General features: G+C 48.2%; 1 protein-coding gene across 3 annotated transcripts in view; it reads right to left on the bottom strand.

The window, feature by feature from the left end:
• The window catches only part of LOC134957614 (dynein light chain Tctex-type protein 2B-like), a 119,422-nt gene that overhangs the window by 14,622 nt on the left and 91,121 nt on the right, over window positions 1-13,679 (bottom strand). For 2 of the 3 annotated variants that reach the window (XM_063939635.1, XM_063939634.1), the window contains exons 3-4: window positions 10,126-10,275; window positions 7,442-7,516 (exon numbers count right to left, since the gene is read on the bottom strand). In XM_063939635.1, the coding sequence (XP_063795705.1) occupies window positions 7,442-7,516; window positions 10,126-10,275 (225 nt within the window). Of the gene's footprint in view, window positions 1-2,590; window positions 6,060-7,441; window positions 7,517-10,125; window positions 10,276-13,679 lie in introns of those variants that run through there. The other variant, XR_010186683.1, reaches the window with a different exon arrangement.

The following is a 13,679-nucleotide window of genomic DNA, read 5'->3' as shown; positions in this document are numbered from 1 at the left end:
TCTGTACGTTACACAGAGCACCAGATATGGCTCTGCAAAGTAGACAGAACAGAAATTGCTCTGTACATTACATGTAGCACCAGATAAAGGCTCTGCACATTAGACAGAACAGATATTGCTCTGTACATTACACATAGCACCGGGGTATACGTTTAATTTGCCGGCTGTCGGGATCCCGGTGGTCAGGATACTGACAGCTGGCGATGCCGACAGCCAGAATACAGGCGCTACAGGACTATTCCCACTTCTGGGTGTCCACAACACCCATAGAGTGGGAATAGAACATGTGACAGGCAGCCGTGACAGGCAGCTACACTAGTGGCTATGCTGCCTGTCTGCTGCTTGTGGCTGACGGAATGATATAATGGATGTGTATTTTAATGTAATAGCGGCTGAAAAGGAAGGTGTGATATGAAATGTTGTCAGTCGGGATGTCGGCAGTCACATGACCAACACCGTCATCACCACTTTTACAATGCCGACAGGTGACGGGGTAATTAACTCACCCTTACCCTGCCCCCTAACCCGCCCGGGGTGGCAGCTAAGGAAAAGATAGTGGGGATGGCAGCTACGGCTAATCACAAGGGGTAGTGGCTAGAGCTAAGACACTCGGGTGCATAATGCTAAACTCCCACCCTCAGGCCCTCACACCAATACTTACCTTTGGGATGCCGGCGGTCAGTGTTCCGGACCTGGTATTCTGTGTGGTGGCAGGGTTCCGGTGTCGGTCACATGACCGCCAGCTTCCAGACTGTTGGGAATGGGATGCTAACTGCATCCCGGAAGAAGATATAGGGCGAGGTTCAAATCTTATCCTGCCTTCTGCCAATAGATGGCGCCAAAATGGAGCTATTCCAGTGGTTTCCAAACGCCCTAGAGTATCAGAATTTTTTTCGCGGCACCCCTAGGCCAAAAATTTCTTATTGAGAAATTTAGAAAGAAATGTTACATTAAGTAGATCGCGTTTATATGTCATCCTTAGGGTCAGTTGTGTGGTGAGGGACAAGATTTGCTTCTGTTTGGCCACATATTTTATGACTGGCAGCCACCAGCACTGGTTTTGCCTATTATATTGACCATGAATAATTTGAATTGGTCCTGGACCACCAACCCAGGGCACCCCTGCAAGGGTCCCGAGGCACCCCAGGGAGCCACGGCACACAGTTTGGGAACCTCTGAGCTATTCAATTGTAGCTCCGTTCGGTCGTGATGGCTGCCGGCGTCAGCATTTCAGCTCACACCGCCCAGGGCTGGCGAACTGAAATACACGAAAAGTAACCCATTTGGATCCCGACTCCTATGGGCACAATCAGCGTGATAACGGACTCAATTGAATATCACCCCCGCAATCTCCCATCACTTTAGACCGGAGATCGGGCCCGATAATGAATTAAATTCCATCCATAGGGTCTTATGCAGATATGGAAGATACAGGAATGGCTGCGATTCGTGTAAGTGTGCCTATATTTTTAAAGCAGAAATTTAAAAGGCAAAACAGGTTGGTTTTGCCTTTTAGATTTTTGCCGCCTTGAAAATATGTTTAAACACGACAGAATCGAATCTTGACTACAGCGTTGGAGAGAGATGAAGTGAAGAGAAATAAAGTACCAACCAATCAGCTCCTGTTATTTACAGGCCCAGATTTACCAAGACTTGGAGAGTGATAAATTGCACAGTGAAAAAGTATCAACCAATCAGCTCTTAACTGTCATTTTTCCAGACACAGGGGGACATGTACTAAGCAGCGATAAAAGTGGAGAAGGAGCCTGTAGAGAAGTTGCCCATGGCAACCAATCAGCATTGACGTAACATTTATAATTCACATACTATAAAAGTTTACAGAGCAGCTGATTGGTTGCCATGGGCAACTTCTCCACTGGCTCACTTCTCCACTTTTATCACTGCTTAGTACATGTCCCCCTCAGCCTGTAACATGGCAGTTAGGAGCTGGTTGTCTGGTACTTTATCACCGTGCAATTTAACACTCTCCAAATCTTGATAAATCTGAGCCACAGCCTTAAAATAATAGTTAGGAGCTGACTAGTTGGTACTTTATCACTCTCCAAGATAACACTGTGATGTTACCTAGTGATTATGTATTCCAGCTATGTGCCAATATTACACTGAACTTTCACTTCAAAAGAAACCTCTTTCCTCATAAGAACAAAGCTTTTATGTACCTTAGCCATGCTTTGTTTAAGACAAAGATTTCTACTGTTGACATAATTGTCCTGTGTATTGTGGACGTCCAGAACAAACACACTTTACTAGCGTGGCTATTTCATGCATTATTTGTATAACTGACAAACACAGACAACTCCCTCTTTATTAATGACCTGTTGCTGACTGTTATTTATCATGCTGCTATGTATGAATAAAGATTGAAACATTCAATGGGAGTCACGAAGAAGACAGAAGTTAGATTATGAACAAAGTTTGCGACAATGGATGTGATCCACAAAGCGGAAATTGACGTTACCTAGGAGACCTATGGCGTATCTCAAGACTGGACTATACCTATACTCTCACCCAAGCAGTGCTGCAAATATGGTGGTATGGCGTACCGGTAAGAAATTCCCAGCCACCATACCTGCATTTCCCTGGCGTCTGTGTGAGGGGAGGAGAGCGCAGCGCCTCTCCTACCCCTCAATACTCGGTGATGTCCGGTCTCCGCTCCAGCGGCTGCGGCGGCGGGGGGTGATCTCAATAATGCACCAGCTTTCTAGCCAATCAGAGCTCGTGACGGCAGGATAGGCGCGCGCTGCGCTGTCCTCCCCTCACATGGCATGCAAAACAAAAGAGGCAAAGGTGAACGGGGGGGGGGGGGGGGGGGGGAGAGATCACAGTAGGGCAATGTATATCTGGCACAGTGGGGCAATGTATTTCTGGCACAGTGGGGGCAATGTATATCTGGCACAGTGGGGCAATGTATATCTGGCACAGTGGGGCAATGTATATCTGGCACCGTGGGGCAATGTATATCTGGCACAGTGGGGCAATGTATTTCTGGCACAGTGGGGGCAATGTATATCTGGCACAGTGGGGGCAATGTATATCTGGCACAGTGGGGGCATTGTACATCTGGCACAGTGGGGGCATTGTACATCTGGCACAGTGGGGGCATTGTACATCTGGCACAGTGGGGGCAATGTACATCTGGCACAGTGGGGGCAATGTACATCTGGCACAGTGGGGGCAATGTATATCTGGCACAGTGGGGGCAATGTACATCTGGCACAGTGGGGGCAATGTATATCTGGCACAGTGGGGGCAATGTATATCTGGCACAGTGGGGGCAATGTATATCTGGCACAGTGGGGCAATGTATATATGGCACCGTGGGGGCAATGTATATCTGGCACCGTGGGGGCAATGTATATCTGGCACCGTGGGGCAATGTTTATCTGGCACAGTGGGGCAATGTTTATCTGGCACAGTGGGGCATTGTATATCTGACACAGTGGGGCAATGTATATCTGGCACCGTGGGGGCAATGTATATCTGGCACCGTGGGGGCATTGTACATCTGGCACAGTGGGGGCATTGTACATCTGGCACAGTGGGGGCATTGTACATCTGGCACAGTGGGGGCATTGTACATCTGGCACAGTGGGGGCATTGTACATCTGGCACAGTGGGGGCAATGTACATCTGGCACAGTGGGGGCAATGTATATCTGGCACAGTGGGGGCAATGTATATCTGGCACAGTGGGGGCAATGTATATCTGGCACAGTGGGGGCAATGTATATCTGGCACAGTGGGGGCAATGTATATCTGGCACTGTGGGGGCAATGTATATCTGGCACAGTGGGGGCAATGTATATCTGGCACAGTGGGGGCAATGTATATATGGCACCGTGGGGGCAATGTATATCTGGCACCATGGGGGCAATGTATATCTGGCACCGTGGGGCAATGTTTATCTGGCACAGTGGGGCAATGTTTATCTGGCACAGTGGGGCATTGTATATCTGACACAGTGGGGCAATGTATATCTGGCACCGTGGGGGCAATGTATATCTGGCACCGTGGGGGCAATGTATATCTGGCACCGTGGGGGCAATGTATATCTGGCACCGTGGGGGCAATGTATATCTGGCACCGTGGGGGCAATGTATATCTGGCACCGTGGGGGCAATGCATATCTGGCACCGTGGGGGCAATGCATATCTGGCACCGTGGGGGCAATGTATATCCGGCACCGTGGGGCAATGTTTATCTGGCACAGTGGGGCAATGTTTATCTGGCACAGTGGGGCAATGTTTATCTGGCACAGTGGGGCATTGTATATCTGGCACCGTGGGGCAATGTATATCTGGCACCGTGGGGCAATGTATATCTGGCACAGTGGGGCAATGTATATCTGGCACAGTGGGGGCAATGTATATCTGGCACAGTGGGGCAATGTATTTCTGGCACAGTGGGGGCAATATATATCTGGCACCGTGGGGGCAATGTATATCTGGCACCGTGGGGGCAATGTATATCTGGCACCGTGGGGGCAATGTATATCTGGCACCGTGGGGGCAATGCATATCTGGCACCGTGGGGGCAATGTATATCTGGCACCGTGGGGGCAATGTATATCCGGCACCGTGGGGCAATGTTTATCTGGCACAGTGGGGCAATGTTTATCTGGCACAGTGGGGCAATGTTTATCTGGCACAGTAGGGCATTGTATATCTGGCACCATGGGGCAATGTATATCTGGCACCGTGGGGCAATGTATATCTGGCACAGTGGGGCAATGTATATCTGGCACAGTGGGGGCAATGTATATCTGGCACAGTGGGGCAATGTATTTCTGGCACAGTGGGGGCAATGTATATCTGGCACAGTGGGGGCAATGTATATCTGGCACAGTGGGGGCAATGTATATCTGGCACTGTGGGGGCAATGTATATCTGGCACTGTGGGGGCAATGTATATCTGGCACTGTGGGGGCAATGTATAACTGGCACAGTGGGGGCAATGTATATCTGGCACAGTGGGGGCAATGTATATCTGGCACCGTGGGGGCAATGTATATCTGGCACCGTGGGGGCAATGTATATCTGGCACCGTGGGGGCAATGTTTATCTGGCACAGTGGGGCAATGTTTATCTGGCACAGTGGGGCATTGTATATCTGACACAGTGGGGCAATGTATATCTGGCACCGTGGGGGCAATGTATATCTGGCACCGTGGGGGCAATGTATATCTGGCACCGTGGGGGCAATGTATATCTGGCACCGTGGGGGCAATGTATATCTGGCACCGTGGGGGCAATGCATATCTGGCACCGTGGGGGCAATGTATATCTGGCACCGTGGGGGCAATGTATATCTGGCACCGTGGGGGCAATGTTTATCTGGCACAGTGGGGCATTGTATATCTGACACAGTGGGGCAATGTATATCTGGCACAGTGGGGCAATGTATATCTGGCACAGTGGGGCAATGTATATCTGGCACAGTGGGGGCAATGTATATCTGGCACAGTGGGGGCAATGTATATCTGGCACCGTGGGGGCAATGTATATCTGGCACCGTGGGGCAATGTATATCTGGCACAGTGGGGCAATGTATATCTGGCACAGTGGGGGCAATGTATATCTGGCACAGTGGGGCAATGTATTTCTGGCACTGTGGGGGCAATGTATATCTGGCACTGGGGGGTCATTTGTGTATCTGGCACTATTAGGGTCATGTGTATTTGACCCCCCCATATGTGTATCACGCCCCCATTTTCATTGGCCACGCCCCATGTGCCATTTGGTCACGCCCATTTTTGGCGCACGCACACAGTACCTATAAGACCTTTTTTCTACTTGCACCACTGCACGCAAGCCAGCATTATGCGTACATCAGATTCTTCTGATTCACTAGTCCTTGAAGGGCCCAAAAGCCTTGGGGTCTAATCATGAAGCAGTGAAAAGTATGGAGAAGTGAGCAAGTGGAGAAGTTGCCCATGATAACCAATCAGCTGCTACGTATAATTTTATAGAAGGCACTTTATACATTTTAACGCAACACTGATTGATTGCCTTTGGGAACTTCTCCACCTGCTCACTTCTCCACTCTTTTCACTGCTTCATGAATAGACCAGCTCTAAAGGCCTTACAGAGGCTCTCCCTTGCCATTGAGGGTTCAGTATGATTTACCGGCAGACGGGATGCTGGCTGTCAATATCCCAACAGCGGCATACCATCCACCAGAATGCCGGCTGTGGAGCGAGCGCAAAGAGTCCCCTTGTGGGTTTGGTGGCTTGCTGCGCTCACCACAGAATCTATTCCCACCTTATGGGTGTCGTGGACACCCACGAGTGGGAATAGTCCAGTTGCGCAGGAATCCTGGCTGGCGGCATTGTCGGCTGTTGGGATTCCGGTGTCAGTATCCTGACCGCCGGGATCCCGATAGCCGGTAAATTAAACGCATCCCACCATTGACTACCGCAGCTGTAACTTACTCTAAGTGTCCTCGTATTTCATTTTGTTAATTGCCGAAATGATACCTCAGCACTGATCATGGTAACCAATTAGTCATAGGCAACCAGTGATGTGTTTAAATCCTGTTACATTCACCAAAGAGCAATGGTTGCTAGCGGATAATCATTGTGGCGCCTATGTTGTAGTATATGCTGCTCAGCTCTGTGTCAAAAACTAGAGTTAAATTAATGTACAAAATAGAGTGCTAGCCTTGTCTCACATAGTGCTCTGTGGTTATGTCTTGCCTTCCACCCTTTATGCCATGGAATGGAGGACTCTGGCTCTGAAATAGCAGCTGGGGCCCAGGCAAAATGAGTTGTAGGGTGTATCAGTTAAATATCTACCACACTAGTGCTGGAGGCACTGTCCCGGACCCTCATGCAGTGAAAGCGCAAGCTATCATAAATGTACCCCCCTTTCCAATGTATGGGTTTCTTTACCGCACCTCGTATAGTGAGGAAAATAATGGTCTTCAAGTGGTCATCAGACTAGTGCTGTAGACTCTAACCTTCCTCCATGAAGAAATGGGAATTGCGGAAATGCGTGGACCCCAGCACCAGATGTTAGTCCAGAGTTTGATCATGGACCTGTAATGGTGAAGTTTGGTCAACCTTGCATTAGTCTATATTAAGATAAGGGCCTCCCAGCCTAGTCTGCATATCATCAGGGTGGCTGATAGATATTTGGCCCTGGTTCATCATAACACTGTGATCTGGTGTGTAAGCAGCATCTCTGAGCGGTAGAATGAGACAGGGACAGCTCTGAGTGCACTGGAATCACATTTTAGTAAATACTGTAATTTCCTTTATAACACAACAGCTAGACCATGTTATGGTTAATATGCCTCTGTAAGTAGTCTTAATGTCACAATGTAGATGCTTTCCTAAAAGTTCCTGAAATCTAGGGGAGCCTATCATACAGAAGTACCTACAATTTGCATTATCCCGGCCCCTGCAGTTGGACATGTCTTACCTGTTCATTGATGATCGTTATAGGCTTGCGATTTGGTGTGCGGGCTCTGGCCTTTCTCCTCAATACTGCTCGATTCTGAAAGCAATAAGAAGTAATGTCAGTACCCAAGTGCTGGTCACTCCTGGAGGATGCTATATCACAGTAATCACCCACTGTCAGTGACTGCTTAACCTCCTATTATGGGTCTTCATGTATTTTTAGAAATATTATTATTACAATTGTGTTGTGTGATCAGGGGTGTAGCGAGGGTGGCTCCAGTGGAGCGCATGCTCCAGGCGCCATAAAAGTAAGAGGGTGCCCGCCACCTCCACCCTCCCTCCGCTATACCGTAAGTCGCTGTACAGACAACTGCAGAGCAAGAGGAGAAGCAGAGAGGCACACACTGACTCGGAGACTAGGTAGGGAACAGGACAGGCCAGAGGCGACAGCAGGAGACACTGACAACCAGAATATGCCAAAGCTCTGCCGCCCTTTTTTTATGTCTCATTGTCCGCTTGTACCTGTGCAGCAGGGTTACTTCTGTCAAGCTACATAACTCTCTGCCTTGGCTGCTGCAGCACCTCTTTCTGCCCAGACTGCTGCAGCACCTCTCTCTGTCCCAGCTGCTGCTGCAGCACCTCTCTCTGCATTAGAAGCTGCAGTGTAACATATATAAGCAGCTCTATTGTGGCTCTACTGTGGTGTAATGTGAATAAACGGCTCTACTGTGGTGTAATGTGAATAAACGGCTCTACTGTGGTGTAACGTGTATAAACGGCTCTACTGTGGTGTAACGTGTATAAACGGCTCTACTGTGGTGTAACGTGTATAAACAGCTCTACTGTGGTGTAATGTGAATAAACAGCTCTACTGTGGTGTAATGTGAATAAACAGCTCTACTGTGGTGTAACGTGTATAAACGGCTCTACTGTGGTGTAACGTGTATAAACGGCTCTACTGTGGCATAACATGTATAAGCAGCTCTGCTGTGTTGTGTAATGTGTATAAGGGGCTCCAATGTGTGGTGTAACATGTATAAGGGGCTCTCCCGTGTGGCGTAAAGTGTATAAGGGGTACTACTGTGTGGTGTAATGTGAATAACGGACACTACTGGTGTCATGTGAATAACAGACACTACTGTGAGTTGTAATCTGAATTAGTACTATTTTGTCACCACGCCCTTTCCCCATGAAGCCACGCCCCTATATACTGTCCCTATTTTAAATACGGGGAATGCCGAAAGGAAACTTTTGCCCTGAGATCCACAAGGTCTAGAACCGGCCCTGTCACCAATTTAGGATTATTAAATATTTTTTCTTTTCAAATGTGACATTTCAGTACAGGAGAGGGGGCGCCGACACATACCCTTGCTCTGGGCACCATGGCACCTAGCTACACCTCTGTGTGTGATTGTGTTGCTGATGATGTGAGCAATAGCACGTGTGCCTTATTACTGGATAACTGGGTATATTTCCCTAAATGCCTAGCTGTCATCATTATATCACCTTTTTCCCTCTTAGAAGTCTCCAGGTAGTAAATAAAGGGTACATTTAAATGGGATGCAATCAATTTGCCGGCTGTCGGGATCCCGGCAGTCAGGATACCGATGCCAGAATCCTGACAGCTGACAGCCGGAATCATGGCGCGTAGGGACTATTCTCACTTGTGGGTGTCAAGTCTCTGTGTCTTCTACTGGTGGGATGTCTTGAGAAAAGCTACGTTATGTAACCGAAACATCGACCGTACTTTTGTCTACACTGGTGATATGAGTAAATAAAAACCTGCTACAAAGTCCCTGGTGAGTGCACCTCTTCTTAATGGAATGGATATATTGTGTATAGCCCAAAGTGGTATACCGGGTTAGCACCCCAGGCAGTTGGAATCTCTTCAAGTGTGTGTGCCAACCGTATTTTGGAGATATATATCTATCTCACAGACAGTAGCGCACACAAGGGGGGTTTCTGAGTACCCAGAAGGCCTCCCCCCGGATGGAGATTTTTTTTTTCTCAGAAGGAGAAAACGATGTGTTTCCATCTTTGCAGTGGAGTGGATGGTTCACAATTGCCACCCACATAGCTGTAATGCTGCGATTCGAGGGTCTATGTGAAGGGACGAAGCCAAATATGGTGCAAATATGCAAAACAGAATCATGTTAGCTATACTAGATTAAAGAATTACGGCATTATGTCCACTAGGAGTCAGGGCCTAATGCCACAACATTTCCGCCCCCATTGACTGGCTGCAATGCAGCATCAGTAAGTGACTATAGTGTGTGTGTGTGTGTGTGTGTGTGTGTGTGTGTGTGTGTGTGTGTGTGTGTGTGTGTGTGTGTGTGTGTGTGTAGATTCCCTAATGTTGCAAAATGCCCACCCCATCAACATCCTGATCACGCCCCCGTTCACGCCACACTGCCCCCATTTGTCCACCTCCGCAATGCTCCGTCTCCTCCCTGGAAACGAAACGTTGCCTGCCCCCGTCCCCCGACTGCCTCTGCCTGATTGACAGGCAGACGCGATCGCATTTTCTGCGGCCCCCTGCATTTTCTGTGCCTGCATCTTGTTCTCATTATTTGTGGTTGGATCGCACACTGCGATCCAACCTGAATTAGGCCCTTAATTCATACTTTGATCACAACCTTTACACTTGCAGCCCCTGTCTAGGGACCCCATTTTACTTAGGAAAGCAGTGGTGTGTGTGTCTCTTACCTTAAGTTGCAGTGTGATGCGCTGAGCGGCCAGGAGACCTTTCATGCTGATAGACGGTAAAGGCTTCTTTATTTCTGTAATTGTAGAAGATCCTTCATTTGGCGGAGGATTCACATTCGAGGTTCCTCTGGGGGCCAGAGGAGCTGCCGGCTAAAATGAACATTATGCCAATTACTTACTTTTAAAAACACTGGGAGACATTTAAGAAGAAATCAAATACATTTCTAGCACTGTTTAAAAAAGCAAACTAATCAATTAGAACTTTATTCTTACATAGTTACTACCTTTCATACATGTCCTCCTGAGATAAAGGAGGATAAATCCATGTCTGTTAGATTTTTTACCCAAAAGAATCATATTTATAAATTATATATTAATTGGCAAAATCTTTATCCATACTCTATTAGGCACATACTCTCTACACCTGCTTGTTAACGGAAATATCTAATCAGCCAATCGTGGCAACAACTTAAAGCATGCAAACTAAACAGACATGGTGAAGAGGTTCAGTTATTCAGATGAAACACCAGAATGGAGAAGTGTGGTCTAAGTGGCTTTGACTATGGGATGCTTGTTGGCAGCAAACGAGGTAGTCTGATTATCTCAGAAACGGCTAATCTGAAATTTCCACATGCAACACTCTAGAGCAGTGGTTCTCAAACTCGGTCCTCAGGACCCCACACAGTGCATGTTCTGCAGGTAACCCAGTAAGTGCACAGGTGTATTAATTACTCACTGACACATTTAGAAGGTCCACAGGTGGAGCTAATTATGTCACTTGTGATTCTGTGAGGAGACCTGCAAAACATGCACCGTGTGGGGTCCTGAGGACCGAGTTTGAGAACCTGTGCTCTAGAGCAGTGGTTCTCAAACTCGGTCCTCAGGATCCCACACGGTTCACGTCTTCCATGTCACCCAGCAGCTGCACTGTGTATCACCAAGTGTCACATTTTAAAAATCTACAGGTGACCTGCAAAACATGGACCGTGTGAGGTCCTGAGGACCGAGTTTGAGAACCTGTGCTCTAGAGCAGTGGTTCCCAAACGCAGTACTCAAGGCACTCCAACAGTCCAGGTGTTAAGGATATCTATGCTGAGGCACAGATGACTTAACTAGTACCTCAGACAGTTTGATTATACAATCTGTGCACAAGTAGGGATATACCTAAAACCTGGACTGTTGGGGTGCCTTGAGAATCGCGTTTGGGAACTACTGCTATAGAGTTTAAAGAGAATTGCACAAAACATTAGCAGCTGTTGTCTCCACCACGCATCCAAGCAGGTTCCCAGGGAATACGTAGACAGCCTCATTTTGAATCCAAGATGTTGGATGTGAAACTGCACTATCTGGATAGAGTGGTTTCACCATACCTCCCAACATGACCCTCTCCAGGAGGGACACAATGCTCTGCTTCTGGACTTTTCTCTTCATTTATGATTGCCATTACCTGTGTTGAACAGGTTAATGGATAAGAAAGGTGTTTCACCACGGGTGATGCAATCATACATTAAGAGGGAAGTCCAGGAGCAGAGCATTGTGTCCCTCCTGGAGAGGGTCATGTTGGGAGCATACTTGCCTACCTGCCCTCTCCATGAGGGAGAAAATAAGATTTTACTCACCGGTAAATCTATTTCTCGTAGTCCGTAGTGGATGCTGGGACTCCGTAAGGACCATGGGGAATAGCGGCTCCGCAGGAGACTGGGCACAACTAAAGAAAGCTTTAGGACTACCTGGTGTGCACTGGCTCCTCCCACTATGACCCTCCTCCAGACCTCAGTTAGGATACTGTGCCCGGAAGAGCTGACACAATAAGGAAGGATTTTGAATCCCGGGTAAGACTCATACCAGCCACACCAATCACACCGTATAACTCGTGATACTATACCCAGTTAACAGTATGAAATATAACTGAGCCTCTCAACAGATGGCTCAACAATAACCCTTTAGTTAGGCAATAACTATAAACAAGTATTGCAGACAATCCGCACTTGGGATCGGCGCCCAGCATCCACTACGGACTACGAGAAATAGATTTACCGGTGAGTAAAATCTTATTTTCTCTGACGTCCTAAGTGGATGCTGGGACTCCGTAAGGACCATGGGGATTATACCAAAGTTCCCAAACGGGCGGGAGAATGCGGATGACTCTGCAGCACCGAATGAGCAAACCCTAGGTCCTCCTCAGCCAGGGTATCAAACTTGTAGACTCTTGCAAAAATGTTTGAACCCGACCAAGTAAAAGCTCGGCAAATTCGTAAAGCCGAGACCCCTCTGGCAGCCGCCCAAGAAGAGCCCACTTTCCTCGTGGAATGGGCTTTTACAGATTTAGGGTGCTGCAGTCCAGCCGCAGAATGTGCAAGTTGAATCGTGCTACAGATCCAGCGAGCAATAGTCTGCTTAGAAGCAGGAGCACCCAGCTTGTTGGGTGCATACAGGATAAATAGCGAGTCAGTTTTCCTGACTCCAGCCGTCCTGGAAACATATACTTTTCAGGGCCCTGACTACGTCCAGTAACTTGGAATCCTCCAAGTCCCAAGTAGCCGCAGGCACCACAATAGGTTGGTTCACATGAAAAACTGATACCACCTTAGGAAGGAATTGGGAACGAGTCCTCAATTCCGCCTTATCCATATAAAAAATCAGATAAGGGCTTTTGCATGACAAAGCCGCCAATTCTGATACACGCCTGGCCGACGCCAAGGCCAACAGCATGACCACTTTCCACGTGAGGTATTGTAGCTCCACGGATTTAAGTGGCTCAACCCAATGCGACTTCAGGAAATCCAACACCACGTTGAGATCCCACGGTGCCACTGGAGGCACAAACGGGGGCTGACTATGCAGCACTCCCTTAACAAAAGTCTGAACTTCAGGCAGTGAAGCCAGTTCTATTTTGGAAGAAAATCGATAGAGCCGAAATCTGGACCTTAATGGAACCCAATTTTAGGCCCATAGTCACCCCTGACTGTAGGAAGTGCAGAAATCGACCTAGCTGAAATTCCTCCTTTGGGGCCTTCCTGGCCTCACAGCACGCAACATATTTCCGCCATATGCGGTGATAATGGTTTGCGTTCACTTCTTTCCTAGCTTTAATTAGCGTAGGGATAACTTCCTCCGGAATGCCCTTTTCCTTCAGGATCCGGCGTTCAACCGCCATGCCGTCAAACACAGCCGCGGTACGTCTTGGAACAGACATGCCCCCTGCTGCAGCAGGTCCTGTCTGAGCGGCAGAGGCCATGGGTCCTCTGAGATCATTTCTTGGAGTTCTGGGTACCAAGCTCTTCTTGGCCAATCCGGAACAATGAGTATAGTTCTTACTCCTCTCCTTCTTATTATTCTCATTACCCTGGGTAAGAGAGGCAGAGAAGGGAACACATACACCGACTGGTACACCCACGGTGTTACCAGAGCGTCCACAGCTATCGCCTGAGGGTCCCTTGACCTGGCGCAATATCTTTGTAGCTTTTTGTTGAGGCGGGACGCCATCATGTCCACCTGTGGCCTTTCCCAACGGTGTACAATCATTTGGAAGACTTCTGGATGAAGTCCCCACT

Source organism: Pseudophryne corroboree, chromosome 9 (assembly GCF_028390025.1).
Source record: "Pseudophryne corroboree isolate aPseCor3 chromosome 9, aPseCor3.hap2, whole genome shotgun sequence".
Lineage (NCBI taxonomy): Eukaryota > Metazoa > Chordata > Amphibia > Anura > Myobatrachidae > Pseudophryne > Pseudophryne corroboree.
This window is presented reverse-complemented; position numbering and strand designations above follow the sequence as displayed.